General features: G+C 38.3%; 1 protein-coding gene across 7 annotated transcripts in view; it reads right to left on the reverse strand.

The window, feature by feature from the left end:
- ADGRB3 (adhesion G protein-coupled receptor B3) overlaps positions 1 to 26,370 on the reverse strand; it is a 1,441,017-nt gene that overhangs the window by 516,277 nt on the left and 898,370 nt on the right. For 5 of the 7 annotated variants that reach the window (XM_075340251.1, XM_075340247.1, XM_075340253.1 and 2 more), the window contains one exon: positions 20,093 to 20,201. In XM_075340251.1, the coding sequence (XP_075196366.1) occupies positions 20,093 to 20,201 (109 nt within the window). The remainder of the gene's footprint in view (positions 1 to 20,092; positions 20,202 to 26,370) is intronic. The other 2 variants (XM_075340252.1, XM_075340250.1) reach the window with 1 other exon arrangement.

Below are 26,370 nucleotides of genomic sequence, written 5' to 3' on the forward strand. Positions count from 1 at the left end.
TAAAATCAATTAATCTGATCGGTAAATGACATAGCGGCAAAAAAATTCCAAACGCCAAAATTACATTTTTTGGTTGCCACAAGTTTTGCGCAAAATGCAATAACAGGCGATCAAAATGTAGCATCTGCGCAAAAATGGTTCCATTAAAAACGTCAGCTTGAGACGCAAAAAATAAGCTGTCACTGAGCCATAGATACTGAAAAATGAGAACGTTTTGGAAAATGGCGCAAAAGGTGCACCATTTTTCTGGACACACTTGTGAATTTTTTTTAACCCCTTAAATACAAGTAAACCTATACATGTTTGGTGTCTACAAACTCGCACCGACCTAAGGCCTCACACCGACACATCAGTTTTATCCCAAAAACTATTGTGTGAGCACACGTTTTTTGCAAATTTTTCACACTTGGTATTTTAAAAGTACAACCCACCCTGCAAAAAACAAGCCTTCATATAGCAAGATTGACAGAAAAATAAAAAAGTTACAGCTCTCAGAAGAAGGGGAGGAAAAAAAACAAACAGAAAAACGGAAAACACCCGGGGGCTGAAGGGATTAAAATTCAAATTTACCAGCATTGCTCAATTTTCCCCAAAACTTAAATACTGCAAAGCCTCTAACTGCTTAAAAGATAACACTCAGAGGTCCCCTTAATAAAAGTGTAGTTAATAAAGTGCTGTTACTAAAAATGAGCAGATCAGACAAAATTCTAATTCTCCTGTTTGCATTGATTTTCCTGGGAAATTTGATTCACAGAAAAGTTGTTCTTAACAAATTTAAAATGTAATGCCCCTGATTATGCTCTGGGCTCTCTGCTCCTCACCCATCCTTGCTGCGTCTTCCGATCACGGTGAAATCCAAAGTTTTGTCAATGATCGTGTAACAGTGCACGACACGACACTGGGGATTTCAGCTTAAGCAGTGGTTATCAAAAGATACAGCAATATTGGACAGATGTGGAAAAGCATTTTTTATCCTTTAACCTATTGATAGTCCTGTACACTTTAGTAAAATGGTGGTCAGCTATTACAAATTTGCTTGAGCTGCACCGAAGTGAATCACAAAAAATATGCATTTTGATGACTAGATTTTTTTTAAATTCAAATACAACTCAATTTGAATTTATTTGTTCATCTCTAACTATTACTTCAGTATATCATAGATTAATCAATTCACAATAACACTGAGGTATAGCACCTTCCTATCACTTGAATCTTTAGATTATTATTCTCAGACTGAGACTACAATGTCCATTTTCAATATGCTTCAGTTTGGCAATAGCGTACACTCGGCTCCCGCTGTGCTGCGAGCGTGTGCCAAGTGTCATGTGAGCACTTGCACAAATCCCCGTGTGGCCTCGGACTAAAGGGAGTGCTACCAGGAGTTCCTTTTAAACTGGTAAAGTAACCAAGGTGTGATTCACTATGGAAATATTTTTATTAATACATTTTGACTGATGTTATGCTATTTTTGAGAAATTAGTTAGAATACATGCTGCTGTCATATATATTTTGCAGAGAATACTATGTTGTGATTGCTTGAATTATATTATATGTATTTATAAGTCACATGCTGCATATGTGAGAACATCATTTACATATTATAATGAATTTACAATGAGTTGTGATACAAAGTCCTATTAACTATCACATTTTGAAGTGATAGTTTATCAATACACATTTTGTAGTAACTTTACTAAAGTTGATTAATAGATTTAACATTTTCTGGAATAGGAACGAGAGAATGCTCCTATAGTGAGAAATTACATCTTGTTTAGCTTAGAAATAAGACGCCTCATTGGAGATCCTATTGATATGTCTAAATACATGTGTGGTCAATACAAAGGACTGGCACATGACTTATTCCTTCCAAAGACCTTAAGAAACACATTCAATATGTGTTCAGGAAAGGCGATTCTGACATCTGAATAGGAAAGTGTTATTTACATAGTAGGGATTTGCTCACGTAGGTATTAGGTGTTGGGCAGCATTCACACAGGCAACATTTTTACTGCAACAAGGCAAGGTTTATTAACTCCATAAACCCTGGTGGGACTATAAGTATAACATAAAACATCCATTCTCCGTCACAGAGGTAAATAGCAGGACAGTACAGTATATATGGCAGTTTAATTCTCTGGCAGGAATACATCCAATGCTCCAGCAAATACTGTGGCTTGTAAGTTTCCAATTGTCTGACAGGTAGACTTCCAATGCTCCAGCAGGTATTCGTCCACCCACACCCTGGTAGACTGTCCACCATCAAATGATCCATTTCCTCTCTAGGACCAAAGACTGCTCAGCTCTTCAACTGACTCCCCAGTCACGCTATTCAGAGAGAGGCCCTGGCATGTCTCTCACCGAGCTACAGCTGGTTGCTCACTCATGAGCTTACACACTTCTCTCTGCTAAATCCAGCAGACTGACTGACTCAGAAGCCACACATGCTGAACCCATTAACTGGTTCTTTAGCAAAACTCAGCAGGTGCACTCCTAATCAAGACCTGCAAAGCTGGGATTAAGCCTGTCCTACTCAGATATACTACATGTCCCATACTCTGCCCATAGCCAAGGGCTGGCCACCATCTGCAAAACCACAAAGCCAATAGGGGGGCCACTCTACCAAAATTGATTACTGTCTCCCCCTCTTGTTGAACACCATTCACCCATTTCCCACAGAACTCTGCTATCAACAGACTAGCCCCTGATGAAGGAAATGCCAAAACACGCCTCGTAGTGGGTGTCATGAGCATACACCAACCCCACCTAGGTAATATACTTGCTAACTACTTCTTTTACTTCCTTAAGAACCATGACAGATTTATGCAAGTGTTTCAGTCCCATACTAAAGCACTTCTATGTACATGCAGTTTTGATGCATGGTGATCAGTCAACTTTTTGCCTGCTTTGATATTGAGTATGGCATATTGCCGTTGTGTAGATACATACATACCTACATCTATTTGAGAAATGCAATTTGTAGTTTTATTACATTATATTGCTGCTATTTACACTGGCATGCACTTTTAATTGGCATTTTTGCACATAGCATTTTCTTCATTTACACTGCTGCTATAGACATTGAATCAAAAATTCTGTTATATACCATTATATATATCATATATACCATTGCTTCATGATGTGAGTGTTGGTGTTGTTTTAACATATTATATTTATACTGATAAGATATGATATATTTGACAGCATTAGCAATCCAATTACCTGAAGAACAAGCATTTTGCTTGTTTGTTAGGTAATTATTGGCTTGATTGCATGAAATAATTGGGAATGAGCGTTATTACAAAATATTATTTATTATTGAGACATTCAAATTTACCTTTAAATAACAGTTTGCCACAAAGAGAAAACATGAAAACACTCTCCGGAACATAAACACAATGGCATTTTTAAAAAGTTCCTTAAAGGGAACCTGTCAGGTCCCATATGCGTTCTGACCTAGAAGCCAGGTGATGTGTGGCCTAGAAACCCCTTCCTACCCATTCCTGTATTGTAATATTGGGTAATATGTATGTATAAAAACAGTTGTATAACTTACGTGTTCCCTATGCAAATGATCAGAGGGTCTAGCCCCCTGGTCATCACTTCGCTCTGTGGGCATTTAAATGCTTTCCTTCGTATCACGCTCCTGTGGGCGTGATACCATGGATTTACATGAGCGACGTCACCGTCAGCTCCTTGACATCCCTGGCATGCGCACTTATCATTCCCGCAGCCTTGTTATCGGAGTGCTTGTTTGTCAGCTTTAGAAGCACTCTGCGCATGGTTGGAACCGCAGGAGTTTTCTGAGTATGCGTAGTGTGCGTCTGAAGCCGGCAAGCAAGCACCCGGATAACAAGCCTGCGAGAATGGCAAGCGCACACACTCAGGATCTCAAGGAGCTGATGGTGACGTCGCTCATGTAAATCCATGGTATCACGCCGACAGGGGGGTGATACCACGGAAAGCATGCAAATGCCCACGGGTTGATACGACACCCAGGGGACTAGACCCTCTGATCATTTATATAGGGAACATGTAAGTAATAAAAAATTTTTTTATACATTCATATTACACAGTATTACAACACAGGGATGGGTAGGAAGGGGTTACTAGGCCACACATCACCCTGCTTGTAGGTCAGAACGCATATGGGACCTGACAAGTTCCCTTTAATATATTTACGTCCCATGATGTCCTATGAACAACATGACTCATCTCCCTGCCTTTGTTGTGGGCTCACATGCTGAGATCTCACCTTTATTGTCAAATGAAGGATGAATCATTAAGTCTTCAGCCGCCTTTAACAGCCACCGCTCGAGCGGCTCTCCACTCATGGCTATTAACCTGTAAATGCTGCAGTGAATTTCTGAGAGCAACATTTAAGGTGTGTTAGCAGGTGGGTCGTGCTGTTCTGAGCCCTGATTGGCAAGTCCATGACAAGACCGCTGGATGTTGATTAGTTGTCATGACACCCAGGAGTCCACTGATCACCTCTGTGTCTGTCATCTCAGTACACCTATGAAAGTCAGCCTGTGGCTGACATTCATAGGAGATTGTGATTTTTTCTACATACAGCAGTGCTGTGGCATTGCTCTATATATAGAACAAGTGATCAGATTATTGCAGGTTTAATACCTCTAATGTGACTATAAAATACAGCAAAAAAGAGTAAAAAAAAGTTTTAAAAAATATGAAAAAAATAAATAAAAGTTAAAATCATCCCCTTTTACCACATTAAAAAATTTATAAATATCCCGCCTTCCCACAAATTTGGTAACGCTGCATTCGTAAAAGTCTGATCTATCAAAATGTAAAATAAATGAATCCGATCGGTAAACAGTGTAAAGAGAAAAAAAATCAAAATGTCAGAATTGCAGTTTTCTGACCACTGCAACAACAGAAAAAAATGTAATAGTAGGCGATAAAAACATAGCATATACCCCAAAATAACATCAATAAAAAGATCAGCTCTGGGCAAAACAAGCCCTTATACAGCCCCAGATCCAAAAATATTAAAATGTTATGGCTCTCGTAAAGTCATGACTAGGGCTGAGCGGATCTGAACTGTAAAAGTCTGGATCCGTGCGGTTTGAAAGATTTCCGGGTGCCTTATCCGGATCCGGAATTCCGGGTGCACGATCTGGATCCAGCACTGGGGAAAATAATTGAGAAATAAAGAAAAACAGAAATAAAACAGCGTTTCATACTTACCGAGACTTGGTGTCATGGCGGCATACTTCTTCTGGGTCGTGCATTCACTTCCTGTACTGTGCATTGTATACACACAGTTTTCTGTGTTTTCCCCACCCACCAGCTGTCCTCTCATCAGGGATTGGTTGCAGTATCTGCCTGCTGTGCAGTCATCGTGGCTGTCATTGTCTGCACAGCCAGCAGTCGTGCTCTGTGGCTGCTGGCTATGTAGCAGGGCTGAAGCGGTGTAGGACTTTGTGTGGATTACATCGGAGCTGCAGGGTGTTGGGGGTTAATAAAGTGTTGAAGGAGGGTGTGTGTTTTGTACTTTATTCAAAATAAAGAATTTTTCTCTGTGTCTGTGTTTATTTACATTCACTTACAGGTTAGTGTGATGCAGATACTGTATCTCATAGATGCCTTTTACTAACCTAGGGTTTAGTAGCAGCTGTACGCTGCTATTAACCCCTTATTACCCCAATTGCCACCGCTCCAGGGCAATTGAGAAGAGTCAGTATTGCACCGGGATTGTCACATCTAATAGATGCGGCAATACCGGGCGGCTGCTGGCTGAGACTACCAGCCCCTAGCCGGCATTATCATGGCTAGGGATGAAAATTAGGGGGAACCACATGTTGGTTTTTTTTTTTAAATATTTATTTAAATAATAATAATAAAAAAAAAAAAAAAAAAGCCGCATCACTGACAGCCACACACACTTCTGACAGGAGCGTGCATATGTTTCTAGGTATATGTATGCTCATCTTCAGAAAGCGCAGGCTGTGCTGGCTGATGTCATGTCAGACTTGTACGAGTCTGACAGCACATCACCGACACAGACGCATACTTCTGACAGGACCATGTATGTGTTTCTGTGCACATGCACTCTCAAGCTCAGAGTGTGACAAGCCATGCCGGCCATGCCAGCTGATGTCATGTCAGACTTGTACGAGTCTGACAGCGCATCGCTGGTACAGCCACACACACTTCTGACAGGAGCGTGCATGTGTTTCTGTGTACATGCAGGCTCGTGTTCAGAGAACGCAGGCTGTGCCGGCTGATGTCATGTCAGACTTTTACGAGTCTAACAGCGCATCACCGGCACAGCCACACACTTCTGCCAGGAACGTGCATGTGTTTCTGAAAGACATGCACATTCACCATACTGACCCGCAGACACATTCACTGCTTTCCCCACCCACCAGCCATCCTGCCGCCTGTGATTGGTTGCAGTCAGCTGACACGTTGACACTCAGGGTGGGGGCACGTCTAGCTGCAACCAATTACACGCGCCGGTGGGTGGGCAAAACAATGAATAATAAATTGTCGGCGTGACCCGGAAGGAGATTGCGGTCATGACACAGCCTCGGGTGAGTATACCGCGCGCGCTCCTACCCCTGTATTCTTTCCACAAACATTTTTAATTTCCGGACTCTGGTCTCCATAGACTTAAATGGGCACCGGAATCCGGAGCGGATCCGGAATCCGGAGTGGATCCGGATTTTTTGTTCAATTCGGCAGGGATCCGCTGGTTCCGGATTTTGGCGGATTCAATCAGCCCTAGTTATGACACAAGCAAGATTATTTTTTTCAAAATTTCTGAATTATTTTTCACCATTTAAATAAAATAAACATTGTACATATTGGTATTTACGTGATCATACTGACATGGAAAATCATACTGCCTGGTCAGTTTTATGGTAAAATAAATGCTGTAAATAAAACCCCCCACAAAATTGCAAAATTTCAAAAGTACAACTCAATAGGAAGAGTATATAACATCAAATGTATTAGTGACTACAGCAATTGTAGTTATCATAATTAAATTTAGTGTGTTCTACGTGTTCTACAGCTAAACAATGCATATTGCAACCATGAAAACTCCTACTAATTTGTACTGTAATATGAAACGTTCTGTCCTCCATAAGCTCTTACACTCTACAGGAGTGTAGAGAAAGGCCCCCTCCGACCATGAGAGCTTGAACTCTACAGGAGAGGGAGAGGACCCCGCTAACCATAAACGTTTACACTCTACATGTAAGAAAAAAAGGGTCCTGCTGACTGTAAGAGCTTACAATCTACACAATAGAGAGAAGGCCCTGTTGATCATAAGAGCTTACCCTCTACAGAAGAGGGAAGCCTGCTGATCATAACAGCTTTCACTCTACAGAAAAGAGAAACTTAGGGCTTGCTCACATCACCGTATAACAAAGGGGAGTGCTATCTCATGTTTTATTGGATAGAACTTACTCACTATGGAGCAATTCTGATCGGCGCTGCATGCTGTGTTTAGCAGTGGATCTCGCTTCGTATGCACCCATACAAGCCTATACATGCGTGTGAATCATCGGACAGCACCCGGATATAATCCAAGTGTAATCCGATATATGCAGAGAAAAGAAATAGAGAAGATGGAGAGATTAATCTCTGCATCTTGTCCTCACCTTTGATCTTATTCTCGCATGGAAAATAATCAAATCACAGTAGAATGACACTCAGCTCACATTCGCAACAGAGGTTTAGCCAAGTATCATTAGCCTATCGCATCTGATTTTGCCACATCAGATGATATACGCTAGTGTAACCCACTGCCTTACCCAGTGACTATGGAGATAGAGAACGACTCTGCCATACAAAGTGTTCTCTACTGAGAGCTACTAATCTGTAATGGTCCAGGTACTGATCACCACTGTACAAGTTAAGATAATCTATAAAATGTCAGAAGCTTTGTGGCGAGGCCTGCATGCCATTGCAAAATTACATTGTCCCTTTCTCTGTTGGTTCAGCTGTGTGAAAAATTGTGAGGGACAGATTTTTATTTTGTGAAGCACAAATCAAATGTTTGAATCTGCGTAAAAATGCAAATATCTGACGTTTTAACTCAAATGCGATTATCCACAGATTGATTTGCTTATCTATCATCTTATTTAACGAGTAGTGAGGGTTCAACGTCTGAAAACCCAACCGATCATGCAGTGATGACATATACTTATAGTCTACCAATGGTTGGTGAAACTAATATTGGCTTTAAAATAACATAATTATATAGTACCACTGCTTAAAAGTTGAACATTTTACTGAAAGCTGCTGCTTTACATCGGAGACTCAAACAGTTAAGGAACAAGCTGAGCAAGCAACATTGTCTTTTTCCATTACTTTCTTAAAATACAACAGATAGAACAAGGAATAAGCACCATTAAAGCACTTTATTAATATTTCTGAACACTGTGGGGGCCTTGAATCAGTGAACAAGGTCACCAAACCCCCATTTTGATAGATGAGAGTCCCACAATCTATTTTGCATTCATAACATATACTGCAAACATGATATAACTGTTTACTGTAACAATATCTACAAATAGCTTCTTGTTGGCCCAAAAAGACAAAACAAAAAAGTAATATTTTTGATTGTATTGATAGGTATTGCCAGAATAACATTCCGTATCTTTGTATATAGAAAACTATGCTCCTTCATATCATCTCACATAAACAATTTTAGGCTTCTATGTCTTTTTCTTAATCTAAAGAAAACATAGAAAGTAAGAACCCAGGAGGTAAAAAATAGTTCACTTGAGGTTAATAGGAAAAAGAGCGAGGCAGTTTTTCACTTTTGATAAAATGCCACAGCTTTTCAGTACTGCGGAAATGTAATTTACATATTTAGTCTTTGATGGCTGATAAGAAGCTCTTGGGCCATTTGCTGAGGATATGTTCTATTTGTGTCCAAAATACCAGTTTTGTACCTAATTTCGTCTGTAATTCTGTTATTCCTAATCAGAAAAAATGGCTATTAGATGCTTTTTACTTTGTCTAGATTTTCTTTTAAAGGGGTTTGCTGTTTGCTTCTTTACAGCTTTGTTGGAATGGTCAGACATTTGAGAGACTAAGGAAAGATATTAGATCATGTAAATTCGGAGGACATTTGTACTTACTGAGGATTTTCACAGCCAAGAAGGGAATTTGATTTCTTTTATCACTAAGTAACATGATAAATTCTTAGTCTTTCCATATAGGCTGTGCGCCACCGATATATTTTAGGCGAATTTTTGTTGCTGCGTATTTTCACTGCATCATAAACACAGTGATCGTACAGTTCCAGCAAAATAGCGTAGGGGCCAACGATGTGAGCGGGAAAAGGGAGTATGAGAATTTTTTAAATATTACATTTATTATGCTCTAGGGTCTATATAGACCACAAAGCATAGTAAGGGACGATAAGTTTTTGGAGAATAATTTGTCCACAAATCAAATTTCTTAGAAAAAAATGTGCAAACAAATTTGTTTTTTTGCCAGATCTGCTTATCTCTAGTTCATTTGCTCTTGCGTGAGGGTTCTGTGCAAACATGTGGAAAGTCACAGCATAATACTCAGAGTCCTCCTAGTCCTCATAAAAATCAAAAGGCTGGAGGTTACAGTGTAGGTTGTGGGGGTTCAGAAGATGTAGTCAGGACTAACTAGACCGGTAGTGGAGAGTTCTGGTGGGGCCAGAGTGGTAATCAGTAAGGGGAGTATAAGGGTTTTTCAATTTTTTTTTTTACTCTTTTGATGGTTCTTTAGTTCCAGAAAAATGTCGGACAGCAGCAGCCACCGAGAGTAAAGTACAAAAAACTTTACATTATGGCAAATGAAGATTTTTCTAAAATCTGACTAGAATTCAATTCCACTTAAATTTATTTGCTGATCTCTAATATAAATACATTTAACACCATGTTGTGATTGTGAGGACTACAAAAATATTTCATAGCGCACCACAGTATTCTTTATTGGTACATAATAGTCTAGTCAACCACAAAAGAAAAAACCTTTGATGATGATAATGTTATGACATTAAATGTTTATGCACAATGACATATTGTTAAGATGATTATCCAGGCTTTTTTTATTCAGCTAATCAGTACACTAGAAAACCGATAAACTGTAGAATTGTGTTTTTGGTTTTTGGGATGCTCGTGACATCATATTTGTTCCACCTTTTGCAATGTCAACTTTTAAGTTTTAAGAATTTAATCTTGACAGCATTAGGAAACATGTTAAACAAAGCTTATAATCTTTCTTCTGCGTCTACCACTCTAGCTGTTTAGATGAGAAGGCATTATGGTAACAGATGTTAAAACTGCTGTGGTCTGTATGTTAGATCAATAGTAAGCAACATGCTGTTTCGCTGTGTACTACTATAAGACCTTTGATTCCTAATAGAGAGCCTGTGTATACATTTGATTAGATGACTGCTGAACTGCACATGGGAGGCAGGGATTATGATTAAAGTCATTGTTTACAGCATTGGAGCAAATCACAAAATGTAAAGAAGACCTTTCACCAGTTCATAAGTGGACAGTTTTGGTTCTTATTTTTATTTCTAAGTATTCATTATTTTAAATCCGCCATAGAGTTCCAAAGATATGGGCATTATATTTGGTGCTAATTTTTATAGTCTTTACAAAGCGTGTGTGGCTCACCAAATAATAATGCAGAGCAGCCTAGAGACATGCTCAACACCCTTATGGTAAATACCATAAAAATTAGCAAAAATAAAAAGGCCCATGTCTCTCTAAAACCAAATGTTGGATAAAAAAAAAGGAATAGTCAGTGGAGCAGCAGAAATAAAATAAGGATACAAACTGGAAACTTGTGAACAGGTGACAAGTTCTTTTTGATAGGCAATGAAGAGCTGTGTCACATGACAACTTTCTCTATAAGTAGAGATGAGTGAATCGGAACAGTAAAGTTCAGTGCTTGTACTGAACACAGATTTTACAAAAAAATCAGTGCCTGAAATTAGAGTTCTTGTGCTTTACATTTGCTAACCAGTTGATCCAGCATCACTATGCTTGGGTACGCTCAGTACTCGGCCAAGTGCAGGCTGCTTGCAGTGCTTGAATGGACTGCTATGGGGTAACATCGGTTGTTGTGTGTACAAAAAAAGAAAGAAAAAACTCTGCCCGCTTTCTCTTGGAAGTGCTCTATTTATGGCTGGCTCTATAGTGGTGGAGAGCCAAACTGCCCAATCAGTGACCTCCAATGGGGTTCTGGTGAAGTCCAGGTTCTGAACTGAACTTTATCTAAAGTCCGACTGAAACTGGCGAACCCAACTTCCACAGGTCCATTCATCTCTATCTATAAGTTCTTCAGTTGTGTCTTTATCACAAAGCTAAATGAGAATGATCCAAGAATTTTGCACTACATTGTTGCTTTGGGAAATAAGTCATGACATGGAACTGGAAGTGAGCAGCTTCTTGAAGTGCCTTTTACTGCACATAACTATATGAATCCATTAAAATGGAGCATGAGCCAGATAAGGGCACAGTTGGCTAAAGTAGGTCCCGTTGGCTAAAGTAGGTCCCAATTTCAATTTATGTTTGTCTGCAATAACAGGAAAGAACTAGGAATATTATATTGATTTAGATCTTTCAAAAAAGTGAAATCCTGATTCTACATTAGCTTTACACCTTAGATCAAAAAATAAATGATATTACGTCAAAGGAACAATGGTAAGGTTTGACTAAAACGTTGATAGAAGAGGAAACATCTAAGCTTTCTAGACACATGATCATGATGATGATAATCCAGAATTTAGCCGATCCACCATCAGTCAGGTCATCCATACTAACAATACAGCCATCATTATGTCAGTTTAAACTGGAGCAGGTGAAAAAAAAAATGTAATCCATTGGAGAACATTTTTGTCAAATAATGGACTTTCAATGGCTATAGGGCAAAATTATAAATGTTGGTTGGCAGAAATGGAGAAAATCAGCTATTTTAATTAAGTTTTGCCTCATATGGGCAGCTCTTTGTTAGATTCACACAAAGCATTTTAACATGTTTTTCAAGGCGTTTTCTTTGGCGTTTTTCAATGGACTGTTTTAGATAAATAAATGCTGACAGATATTACTTTAATGGTACGTTCACACTACTGTGTAAAAATTGGGACGATGTTCGTCCGGAAAAGTTGGAAGAGTGTCATGTGTATGTCATTCTGTATGTCATATGAGTCCTATGTTAGTGTGTGATTTCATCCTCGCCTACATCCCTGTGTCATGCTTATTCTATCTGTTTGCAATGCATTATGTTTCTCAGTAGTTATAAATCTACAATCATTTACGGGACCATTTACAATGTTATATGCTAAACAATGATAACGTATCCATAAAATTCGGACAGCATAGGAATGGTCCGTGTGACGTCCGTTTTTTTTTTCATGCAATCATAGGCTTGCATTGGGGAGTATAGTTCAGGAGAAAAAACACCCTGCTGATGTCTTCACTACCACCACAAACATAGAATAGAACACTCAGTAAGAACATTGGCCAGAACCATGTAGCAATCAACAAAAGAAACCCAAAAATCTGGTGGTTCCATCAAATAGAATAATTTGATTTGAATTCCATTAAAATTTGGTTATCAGTATAGAGAGAAAAATCATATTGACGCGTTTCGACCAAAAAGGTCTCAGTTTTAATGGAATTCAAATAAAATTATTCTATTTTATGGAACTACCAGATTTTTTTCATTGATGAGTCTTGCCTGTTTTACTCGGCCATAAACAGCGTGATGCAATTTTTTCCTCAGTCCGATTTGAGCTAAGGAAAAAAAAATACAGATCAGCACTGCCTCATTGAATAACATTAGTCTGAGTGCAATGCAATTTTTTATCTGATTGCACTCATCCAATTTATACATCAGTGTGAGCAAACCATAAAGTTTTGCACAAAAAAATTCAACAGTCTGCATACAATTGGCAGTGTTTTCTTTCTCTCAAAATGAAACACGCTCTAGGTATAGTTTTTTCTCTTTTTTTTGCAACTGAACTTCTAAACAACAGGTAAACACATCTTAAATGTTACATTGAAAGTTACAAAATAAACAACAAACATTAATTTGGGAAATTATAAACTATGTTAACTGCTTAAGAACTATGCTAATTTAGTCACTTAGGCCTCAGAGATTTATTATTGTTGTTTATATTACATTTTTATTTTTCTGTCAATGTAGCTATATGAGGGTTTTTTTTTTCATGGCACAAGTTGTGTTTTCCACTGGAATCCTTTTGGCGTACAACCTGTTGAATATATTTCTTTAACTCCTTTTGGGAGGGAGAAAAAAAACAAGGTTGTCATTTTTTATTTTATGCCTAAGATTTTGACGTGTAAATACAATTTTGAAAAATATTTAGTTTTGTGTTACAGTATTTTAAGAGCCAGAACTTTTTATTTTGTATTTTACACAGTATACTGGATGCAAGATTTTTTTCCCCTACATAAGATGTCATTTTCAATGAATACATTGGAGTACTATGTATTCATAGAACAAGATATTTTATATTTACACAATTCGGGAAACATTAAACTTTTTCAGAACTTTTAATTTTATTTTTTTTTCTTGTGAAGTGGAATACAGAAAAACAGCAATTTTTGGCATTTTTTTTATTCTGTGTACCTTATGGGCTAAAATTGTAGCAGTTCTATATACCAGGTCATTTTCAATGCAGTGACTCCAATATAGTTATAATTTTGTATGATACATATACTGTGTATATATATATATAAAAGTTTGGACACACCTTTTCATTCAAAGAGGTTTCTTTATTTTCAGGACTCTGAAAATTGCAGATTCACATTGAAGGCATCAATGTGGGATGAAATACTTAAAAAAGTGTGAAACAACTGAAAATATGTCTTATATTCTAGGTTCTTCAAAGTAGCCACCATTTGCTTTCATTACTACTTTGCACACTCTTGGCATTCTCTTGATGGGCTTCAAGAGGTAGTCACCGGAAATGGTTTTCCAACAGTCTTGAAGGAGTTCCCAGAGATGCTTAGCACTTGTTGGCCCTTTTGCCTTCACTCTGCGGTCCAGCTCACCCCAAACCATCTCGATTGGGTTCAGGTCTGGTGACTGTGGAGACAAGGTCATCTGACATAGCACCCCATCACTCTCCTTTTTAGTCAAATAGCCCTTACACAGCCTGAAGATGTGTTTGGGGTCATTGTCCTGTTGAAAAATAAATGATGGTCCAACTAAACGCAAACCAGATGGAATAGCATGTCACTGAAAGATGCTGTGGTGGGCATGCTGGTTCTGTATGCCTTCAATTTTGAATAAATCCCCAATAGTGTAACCAGCAAAGCACCCCCACACCATCACACCTCCTCGTCCATGCTTCACGATGGGAACCAGCCATGTAGAGTCCATCCATTCACCTTTTCTACAAAGACACGGTGGTTGGATCAAAAGATCTCAAATTTGGACTCATCAGACCAAAGCACAGATTTCCTCTGGTCTAATGTCCATTCCCTGTGTTCTTTAGCCCAAACAAGTCTCTTCTGCTTGTTGCCTGTCCTTAGCAGTGGTTTCCTAGCAGCTATTTTACCATCTAGAGATGAGAAGGTGTGTCTGTACTATATATATATAATATATATATATATATATATATTCTTTAAGTTCTTACATTTTGTTATATAATACCATAATACATTCCACTATGAGAATACTACTTACAAGCAGCCTATGAGATCCGGCCTTTAGCAGACCCTAGTGAGTGTCTATAGATAGCAGACACTAAGGCCATTGTTAGACCTCTAATTGCAATAGCAACACATCAGCACCCCATATACGAGGTCTATTAAGTAAACAAAATAGCTTCCTGCCTCTGTCAAACTTCTAAGATGCTGTGGTTGCTATTAATTGCAGCATACAAGTGGTTAATTGAGCCAGAGTGTCTAACCTACATATGACAAATTCAGGTCCGTGAGCCAAATCTAGCACTCAGGCCAATTTTATGTAGCCCCCAATGCTATTCTGTATGGAGGAGTATGTGGGGCCCATTACTTTATATGGGTAACTATGTGGGATACGTTATTCTGTATGGCGGACTATGTGGGGCCCATTATTTTGTATGGGTAACAACACTACAGTTCAAATGTTTTAGGTTACCCAGACAATTTTGTCTTTTCCATGATGTGCAATACAAGATAAAATTGTATTTTCCATAAAAAAAATCATACTTTTATTTATCACATGAGTTGCATAATGAATAGAAAATATAGTCCAGACATTGACTAGGTTAGAAATAATGACTTTTACTTGAAATAATAATTTTCTCCTTTAAACTTTGCTTTCGTCAAACAATGCTCCCTTTGCTGCAATTACAGCTTTACAGACCTTTGGCATTCTAGGTGTTAATTTGCTGAGATATTTCACCCCCTGCTTCCAGATGCCCCTCCCACAAGTTGGATTGGCTTGATGGGCACTTTTTGTGTACCATACGGTCATGCTGCACCCACAACAGCTCAATAGGGTTGAGATCTGGTGACTGGGCTTGCCACTCTATTACAGATAGAATACCAGCTGCCTGCTTCTTCCCTAAATAGTTGATGCATAAATGAACATACATAGAAACATACAAGCCTGTGTGTGCTCTCCTCTGAAGGGAGTAGTACACACCGTTGTAGGAAATTTCAGTTACACGTGGCAATTTCTTGTATGGAATATCCTTCATTTCTAAGAACAAGAATAGACTATCGATTTTCACATGAAAGTTCTCTTTAAATAGCCATTTTGAGAGTTTAATGAAACCAACAAATGTAATGCTCCAGATTCTCAACTAGCTCAAAGGAAGGTCAGTTTTATAGCTTCTCTAATCAATAAAACTGTTTTCAGCTGTGCTCACATACTTGCACAAGGGTTTTCAAGGGATTTCTAAACATGCATTAGACTTCTAGCACACTTAACTAACACAATGTACCATTGGAACACTGGAGTGGGGGTTGTTGGAAATGGGCCTCTATACACTTATGTAGATATTGCCTTCAAAGCCAGACGTTTGCAGCTGGAATAGTCATTTACCATATTAACAATGTATAGAGTGTATTTTTGTTTAATTTAAGGTTAGCTTCATTGAAACAAAATGTACTTTCCTTTAAAAGATAAGGAAATATCTAAGTGACCCTAAACTTTTGAACTGTAGTGTGTATGGGGCACATTATTCTGTATGAAGGGCTATGTGGGGTACATCATTTGCTATGGAGGACTATGTGGGGCCCATTACTTTGTATGGATAACTATGGGGGCACATTATTCTGTATGGAGGACTATGTGGGGCACATTATTCTGTAAGGAGGGCTATGTGGGGCCCATTATTTTGTATGGATAACTATGTGGGGCCCATTATTCTGTATGGAGGACTATATGGGGCCCATTATTCTGTATGGAGAACTATGTGGTGCCCATTGTTCTGTATAGATGGCTATGTGGGGCACATTTTTTTGGAAAGAGTGCTATGTGAGGCATATTATTCTTTATAAAGGACTATGTGGGGCACATTATTCTGTATAGAGGGCTACGCAGGGCACATTATTCTGTATGGAATACTATGTGGGGCACATTACTCTGTATGGAGGATTATGTGGGGCACACTATTTTGTATGGAGGACTATGTAGGGTACATTATTCTGTATGGAAGACTATTTGAAGGCCATTATTCTGTATGGAGGACTATGTGGGGACTGTGACTAGGTTTGCTAGGGACTTGGTTCAAGTTTTTAATTTTTGCCCTCTGTGTATTTGATTTTGACATCCCTGGTCTAACTACAGAGCTCATTCCTGGCTGTGTTTCCTTTCTTACAGCAGGGAGTGAACAGGGTGGGATAGTTGAAGTTCCAAGATCGGGACTGCAAGGGAAGCCACATGTTCATTTAATAATAATAATCATTTTAAATTACAACATTAATAAAATGTGGAATAAATTGATTTTGAAACATGTAAAAGTATGGTGTTTTGAGAGACTGTAAGCTAATTAAAATGAATGGCTATGTTTGGTTATTTACAGGTGTAATAAAGAAGCATAAATTGTTTCAAATTATATAACAAAAAAATCTGATATTACATTTTGCAGCTAAATGTAGGGAATGCATTGGATACATTAATGTACATTGGATACATGGATATATGTAATTGGATTCTTGTGATAATGTGCATGTATACACATGATGGTTTTGTTTGTGTGCTGATAACCTAACGACTTTTTGTGCTAAACAGGTAACCATTTATAAATTGAGAACTCGGAGTTCAACACTGCAGTACAGCCATTTAGCTATCTGATACTAAAAGCAATTGACCTGCATTAAAAGATAAATAGAGGAGGCTCTATACTAATTGACGTAAAGAGCTAAAGTGCCACAAAGTCTAAGAAAAATGAGCAAGGTTTCCAAACCATCACTTTAATCAGCCATTTTACAAACACTGTATAAGCAAACCTATTTATAAACTCGCTCGCCAATATTATTTTAGCGACATTAGACATCTCTCCAAACGTACATTTCCTCTACTAAATATACTGAGTGCAGATGCAGCAGCTCGAGGTCGGAACAGAATAACAAATACCTCCTGCTGTCATTAACAAAATAACACTGTAAACACTTTACAGGCTTAAAACGATACATTTTCACTGCTTGTGACATAAAATGCTGCATCACTCGACACATTAATACACTCAGATGAACCTTAAGTGTCTTAAATCAGCCAACTACTCTAGTTTGCCGTAGGATCTACAGGGAGCAAGAGTTGATGCTCATGGTTTTCCAATTGCTTGTCAAATTACCACTTGAAATTTAGTTTTAAAAATCTTTTGCCATGACCTTATAAATATAGTACAAGATCTTAGGATAAAAGATGTCACAATTTCTCCCGTGGGATCTTAACATTTGGACTATAGCAAACGATCAAAATGGAAAATAGACAATATTCTGTATATCAAAGCCAATAAAACCATTTATAGTTATCTATTTATCCCACATTATTCAGGATGATAAAAATATCATTTTCTCCTAGATACTGAGATTTCTTATTAAAACTGCCTCTGCTCCATTGTATGTCTCGGCATTTATCGGATTCTACTAGGATGACACGCCATCTGAGATACTCTGCAAAATGGCAGCACGCAGCAAATTTTTTTCTCATGCCGAATCAGTACGAGAAAAAATGCACTGGTTTGCACTGACCAATAGTATAACATTGGATAAAACATCATATAGCACTCGTCTGAGATATACGCAAATGTGAGTGAACCCTTACTTTGATAACACTTTTTTTCATGTGGGGGAAAAAAACGGAGGTCGTTTTTCTCAACAAAAATACAGCACTCCTGAAAATTATTTTTGGTGCACGGATAGGTTCCCAAACCATACACAATATATGAAAAAAAATCCGGCATTCAATTACATGCAGCGAAAGTTAATTTTATTATGGAAATCCAAAAACCAAGGTGTTTCAAAGGTAATGTTTTGGCCTGTTCCGGTGTGAATGTTTGACAAAGATCCAAGAGTGACTGAAACATTACCTTTGAGACACCTTGGTTTTTTTTATTTCCAAAATAAAAAAACTTTTGCTTTATGTAATTGAGTGCAAGATTTTTTTCATAGAAAACGGAGGTCCTGTTAGGCTATGTTCAGCATCTTTCTTTTTTGCTGCTTTTTTTCTGCAGGCAAAAGCTACTCTCTTTACAGTAAAGAGGCCGCTTACAAAAAGTAGGTTTTGCTGTATTTTTGGCACAGTTTATATGTGTCATGTCTCTACAGTACATGTATAATAAAAATAATTTAATTCCCCAAAAAGCAGCAAAAATGCATTGCTGCATTATTTGCAGCATTTTTGCACACTCATTGCATTCTATGGTGAAACAGCATTGCAAAAATACTGAAAAAGAAGACATGCTGCAGTTTTCATAAAATGCAACAGTTTTCCAATTCAGTATTTCTGAAATCTGATAAACGCAGCTTTTATTAAAAAAAAAAAATTAAAAAATGCAACATGTGAACAGCCTTACTGTGCAGGGCAGCACTAGGTGGCTTTTTTCTCTTTATCTGGCACAGTGTAGCTTGAAGTTGGGGAAAAAGTGAGGGATGTGCTCCAGATGAAGAAGAAAAGTGAACATGAATGACCTCACCAGAGCATCAATTGTGAGTCAGCGTATTTCATGCACACACACACACACACACACACACACATACACACACCCCAAATATATATATAGCATCGGGAACTTTTATTTCCATTAGACTGGAGCTTCAGTTCGTCTCTACTACTGATCCATTCACTCTCTCATTGGCTGTGAGCTTTGCAGTTGACTTTTTGCTGGAAACCCGAAGAGGATGAATGGATGAATGGAGCTGCGGACACATCCAACTTACTGCTGCATAATAAAACGGAGTTAAAAGTTCCCTGTAAGGGATAAAGGTTCCCTGTTCTTCTGATAGGGTTTAAAATTGTCAGGTTCTACCGATATATAATTATTCACCGATCCTGTGGAAGTCATGGATTAGTGATCATTTGTTTTGGCTAAATAATCCCTTAAATGCAAAGCAAACTACTATAATTGTACATTCCAGTGTTTGTGTATATGTGCGGAAGTCTCCTGTATTTTACAGTCAATGCTCCACTATAACAGGGATAATGCCTGATATGTATTTGCATATAGTTGTAAATTGCGCCCCTGGAGGCAATTATTCCTGTGGCCCACAGAGACACCAGTCTGACCCTGAAAGCATACTTAACATTAGAACAATATTTTAGAAAGCAGTTTTCAGTTTTTAAATGAATATGTAAGGTCATTGTTGCTAGACAAAGCTACTAGTAAAATCCCAAAGTCACATTATGGCTTTACGGTGATCCAGCCTTACCCTCACCAAAGGTGACTACAGTAATATTGACGCTAGGTTTTAGAGATGTTGGTGAATCATTGTAATTTCTTCTATAATTTCTTCTATAATGGCTGTAAGTAGATGAATGCCTTCCCAAAGTATTTAGGAACATTGGATACCTTAATATGTCTGTTAGATGAGCAAGAACATTATTGAAATCATTATAATCTTCAAGTAAATATTGTAAAATAAATTATAAAGATACTTACGCTTACATTGTTCAGATGGGCGAGCTCAATTTCTACCAAGGAATCTGTATATTTTGGCTCTGGATGGATTGTAACTACGATGATCTTAGAATTCACCACTGTAAAATTCCTGGAAAAAGAAAATGAACAAAATGATGATATTATGACAAATGAACAATATTAATGGTTATAGGACATACACAAACTCCATTTTTTGCCATTATGTCAACCGTAATTACTTGTAATCATCATGTTTATTCCATACAGTAAGGCTGCTTTGACACTGCTTTGTCATCGCCGCTTAGTTGTCCCACAGGTGCTTCCGTCCAAACCCCCCGCAAAACGGGTTACGGACGCATGCACCAAAGTGGCCTTTGACTATAATGGTGCAGACGAGTCACCATTTGCTCTGTATTACACCATTTTTGCGAGTATATGCTTTCTGAAAGCAGACACCCAGACATAGTAGACTGCGTCTGGGTGTCCACCTCCAGTAAGCACAAATGGTGAAAGACAGAGCACGCGGTGACTCCGTCTGCACCTTCATAGTCAATGGCTCCTTTAGCGCATGCGTCCGAAACCTGTTTTATGGGGGGTTCAGACAGAAGCCCTGGCGGGACCACTCAACGGAGTTCAGAACACAGTGTGGAAGGTGCTTAATGAATATCAGGCCTATTGTTTGATAAAATATACTTGGCATCTTTTGTCATATACAGTCATGTTTGCACAAAAATAAGATGCCTTGTTGTAAAAACCTCCGCCAAGATTCAAGGTGGTGCAAGGACTACAGAAATGTATGTGTCCCTTTTTTTTTGGGTGTAAAGATCCTTTTGCAGAAACATAAAAACAAAGTAAAGCATTATTATGCACTGTTCTGTTACAGTAATATAACATCTGTAAAACCTTGGAATGTAGACAGTGAGTATCTCCTTCCCATTCCTAAAGCTTGTTGCCTAAATGGACTTATCATTATTTCTGAACTTTTTTCATATAGAGATTTTGCTAGACAATAGTTACAAGAAAAAGCAACTAAGACAACAATATGAGGCTGTCAGATCTAGATGGTGCAACTTCTGCATGCACTTTTGATGTTCTAGCTGAGCGTTAGTAGGTTTTTGATGTAGAGTCTAGTTTTATCTCATACTGAAAAGCCACATGATAAATCCATTACTTTTTTATGATATCAGGATGAGAACGTCTCAGTAAGATTGTATTCTATACATGACTCCTAATTAATTTGGCACATATTTCAGTGACCTTTGTGTCAAAGAAGGATACTCTAATCAATACAATTAAAGTGAATCTGTCAGGTAGTCCTAGTCCATGCCCATGCCCATGCTAAATTAAAAAAGACAATGTCATCTTAACTTATTAATGTCTATGAGGAGGTAAGTTTCAGACTCAACAAGGGTATTGCTATGAATGTTGTCTATTTGGACTTTTCAATGGCATTCCAAACAGTGTTACATAAAATGCTTGGTACAATGAATGAGAATAATAGGACTAGGAGAAATATGTCTAACTGGGTTCACAACAAGCTCAGTGATAGGAAACTGAGGGAGGTTATTAGTGGAACAAGTCACTAGTGCGGCCACACTTAGAATGCCGAGAACAAGGTTGAGCTCCAGTATATAAGAAGGACATTGATGAACTAGAGCGGGAACAGAGAATAGCAACAAAGGTTATTAAGGGAATGGGTGGACTGCAATACCAAGACAGGTTATTAAACTTGGGGATATTCAGCCTGGAAAAATGGACGCTTAGGGTGCCTATTACGATATACAAAGAAATGAAGGGACAGCACCACATGCATATTGTCCATAGTGTCAGGCCACTATGGGACCCATGAGCTGGGGTGGCCCACTGTCAAGTGACAGCTCCAACCTGTCTTGGCAATTTAACTGGTGTTTCCATCATCTAGCGAGAGGGCTTGATTAGGACTTTAGCAATTGGGTCCCATGATTTATATGTATGCCACAAGACAGTACATAGAGCATTGTAATAGTTTTTTTTCACCCAAGACCTATAACGGTTCTTAATGGGCCTTCTCTATGCCTAGAGGAAAGAATGTTTATTTATTTATCATCACCAAAGTAAATTCCTTAATGTAACTGAGACTATGAAATGCTTGGTATAATGGTGTAAGAATTGATTTACTAAAAAGTTCAAGGAGGTTCTGGATGCCTTTCTTGAAAAATGTAATATTAAAAGTTATATGCACTAAATTCTGTGATGAGACAATGATCCAATGAACTAGTAGGTGTCACGTGTATAAGGACAGGGTCAGGGTTAACTCTCTCATTTACCATCTGAGACCATCTGAGACCGTGCACATTTAAACATTGCTTTTTTCTTTGGGGACTTTAAGGTTAATTCCTTCCTTGGTGCAGCAGCAGACTTTCTCAGCTGATGTCAGTTGAGCACTTCTGGGCTGTATTTAATCCCCCTGCTTCCTGGAGAGGTTGCTGGTTATTCTATTCCATTAGGAGATAGCTTGGGAGCAGACAGGAAGTGTTGTTAATACTGCTGCTATCTTTTGTGTTAGTAAGTTGTTTCTTCTACCTTCTTTTCTTTGTACCCTCACCTGTATACCTTTGTTTATCCCCTGGTGCAGGTTTTAGATGTGTATGAGTTTTGTTTTACTCCTTTTAGTCATCACTTGTTAGTGGGTTCTTGGGTTCTCTGTCCCAGTCTGTTCCATGGGTGGTGGGAACATAATTATTAGGGCCAGGAGAGGAGACAGGGCCACGTTGGAAGCTTGACCCTGACTACTATTAAGTCTATTGTCAGGAATAGGGACAGCACAATGACCGCAGTCTTTGGGTCAGCTGAGGAACCCCTGTACCATTGGCTCTGCCCTTGTAACAGTAATATTTTTGTAGGTAGAGTTAGAAGAAATGTTTCCCCTAATATGGGGCAATTACCAATTGCCTCATGGGTTTTGTTTTTCATCTGTATCAACATTATTATTATTATTATTATTATTATTATTATTAAAGCGCCATTTATTCCATGGCACTTTACATGTGAAAGGGGTATACACAATAGGGGGACAAGTATAATAATCATAAACAATACAAGACACAGACAGGTACAAGAGGATAGAGGTCCCTGCCCGCGAGGGCTCACAGTCTACAAGGAATAGGTGAGGATACAGTAGGTGAGGGTAGAGCTGGTTGTTCGGCGTTATATCAGACTGAGGGTTACATGTTAGATTATAGATTGAACACCATGGACTGTGGTTTTCTTTCATTCACAAAACTATGGAACTATGAATTGTTTGCTCAATAATGTCTTGGACAAAAATATGTAACTTTTTGTAAAAAGGGCTTTATGAATCAGTCCCTTTATCGTGAAAGTCGTACAGACAACTGTTATTCTAAGTGTCTGCAAAGTCTAGACGTTTATTACAGCAAAATATTCTTGGACTAAATGCTTGAATGTATAAAATGGGTATATATCAAATGTAGATCTGATAATTGCATCAACCGGATTCCTATTTGCATTTCTAAAGGATTCCAGGTTATACATTAAAAGCAGTTTTGTTGGAGCTGCAAAACTGAAGAAAAAAAAAAAAAAGAATTTACTTTTACTAGGCGTCCTTTAATAAAGTATGTTTGTCAAACAGGTTTCTATATACAATCCGTATGAAAAGTTGAGCTCTATATGTACTATTATAAAATGCATTACTTTTATGCTGATAGAAGTAGTTGACAAGCTTCTTTACATACACTTGAATAATAGTCTGTATTAGCACCTACAATTAGATGGGCTACTTTGTAATGATGATACTATCAATGTACTGTGGCATATATAACTTTATTTCAGAAATTCATTGGGGATTATACGATGAGATGAAACCAATGTTTGCAGAGATCTATATATCACAAAGGGTTTTCCTAAGCTCCTACGAGCTACATAACCATAAGAAGAGCCCCAACAATTCATACTCTCTAATGTCTTCACAGCTCCTGGTAAAAGCTGCTCATGGCTTTCTTCTCAGGGGTCTCTCTCTCCTCTCAGGGGTCTCTCTCTCCTCTAAGGGGTCTCTCTCTCCTCTCAGGGGTCTTGTTGTCATTTCTACTTTATTCTCATGTCTGCTTCAGTGCAGCTCCTGTCTTTCCCAATTGTCCACCCAGTAGCTCCCTCTCATGCATTCAAGCTCTGCACAGAGTATGGGCCCTATATATCTAAAATATCTGTTAGTGCTTTCACAGACAATCAGAGCCTAGCGTTTAAAGCTGGGTTTACACACTGCAACATCTCAAACGACATCGCTGTAACGTCACCGATTTTGTGACGCAATAGCGATGTTGTTTGCGATGTTGCAGTGTGTGAAACCTATCAGCGACCCGGCCCCTGCTGTGAAGTTGTAATCGTTACAAATCGTTCAGGACCATTCCTAGGTCCTTTGTTTCCCGCTGTGCAGCATGCATCGCTGGAAAGTTTCAGTGTGTGAAAGACTTTGCAGAGACTTTGTTAGCAACTTCCCTTTCAAAAGGCTGCTTATCAACGTCCCCAACAACCAGCTAGGTCGCTCTGCAGGTCCGGATCGCTGTTGAGTTGTTGGCCAGGTTTGCCTGTTTGACAGCTCACCAGCGACTTAGCAGAGACTTAGGGAGGTCGCTGTTACGTCACAAAACCGGTGACGTTACAGCGATGTCCTTTGCGATCTTGCAGTGTGTAAACCCAGCTTAAGTCTTAAGATGATGTTTGACTAGTTTCTATAGACAAATAAGATAGACTAAAGGCCCCAATACACATTAGACTAAAGTCAGCTGAGCCTGTTGACATTTTATGTGTATGGGGTCTTCCTAAACTCCCCCAAAAGATGATATTACAGGAGAAAAGGAATTACATTATATAATCCTTTTGTTCTCATGGAAGATAAACTGCTACCAGAGGAGTTTGTCAGCGGCTCTCATAGCTAAAACAGGAATTCCTGGCCAATCTCAACTTTCCTGTATATGGGGGATTCAGGAAACATAGGTGTTGTCTGACAGCTATAATATATGTAACCTTTACTGAGGGATATTCTTGAAACATGAAAATATGGAGTTGGCAAGGAATGGTGGAAAATGAAGCTACAAATTCCTTTCATAGATAAGGACTTAAGTAACATTGTGGCTAATAGGACTATCTTGATTGGGAACACATTGTCGTGGTGGGACAGCTTTTACAATTTTTTGAGCAAAATAATGTCAACTAAGTACCCTATATTATTTCATGTACTATTATTATATTATTATTATTATTGTTTACCTACTACAGGGTATTTGCTGAATTTGTTTTATGTCTGTTAATGACCACAGTGTGAATATGGGCCTAGACATTGCACTTATTAATGTATTCCAACTCATATCTTAGTTTTTTCTTTATTTTTTTTTGTACTTTGTACATATAGGGACGTGGACCAAACTTTTTCGCCTGTGCATTTAGTCTGCATAACTTTGAATGGGCAGGAGTTTAAATGGTCACGCCTGGGTTCTGCTTTGCCCCCATCTACTAGCACATAGAGAGGAGAACTACAAGAGATAGGAATCCGTCCTGATTAAGTACACCTTGTCGCGGTGGTATGGCTTTTATGCTTATTTGATCACAATAGTGTCAACCGAGTATCCCATTTTATTTACATGTACTATTGCTATTTACTTATTTTTTCCTGCATGGTATTTGTCATTTTGTTTTTATCCATGGTTATGTCTGTTAATGGCCACAGTGTACACACGCACCCACAAATTGCACTTATACTAATGTGTTCCCGCTCACGTCTATGGTTTTTATTCTGGTTAATTGTAGTCACCATAAGAAAGCATTAGATAACCAACTAAAATTCTATAGCAAAATGTATGAAGAAAGCTACAAAATTCTTTCTGCTAGTCATTGCAGCTATTATCTGAGCAGGAGATATGGACACTTGCACCAAAATATAGAAATTACCTCTCCAAATGCAAATTGTATTAAAAAATTAATTACAGATTTTTGACTAAAACAATATGATATAAAGTGGAAAGATCGCTGTATAGATTAGTGTGGGGAGTTATTAGGACTGTTTTCGGAAACTTTGACAATTCTAGTCTCCTAGGAAAGGAGTGAAAAATGTATGCAAAGTAACACTATTAACCTGACAATTGATATATTATATAACTACTATTGTTTCACTATGGGTAGGTCTTGCAACTCTTATCTATGTTACGTTCTGGGTATGACTCAAATATAATTCACCTTTTATGCAGTAAGGTATACATTCTTATTGTGCATGTGAAATAATAGGATTGTGTTATTGGTTGCAACATTTT

This window comes from Anomaloglossus baeobatrachus, chromosome 3 (genome assembly GCF_048569485.1).
Source record: "Anomaloglossus baeobatrachus isolate aAnoBae1 chromosome 3, aAnoBae1.hap1, whole genome shotgun sequence".
Lineage (NCBI taxonomy): Eukaryota > Metazoa > Chordata > Amphibia > Anura > Aromobatidae > Anomaloglossus > Anomaloglossus baeobatrachus.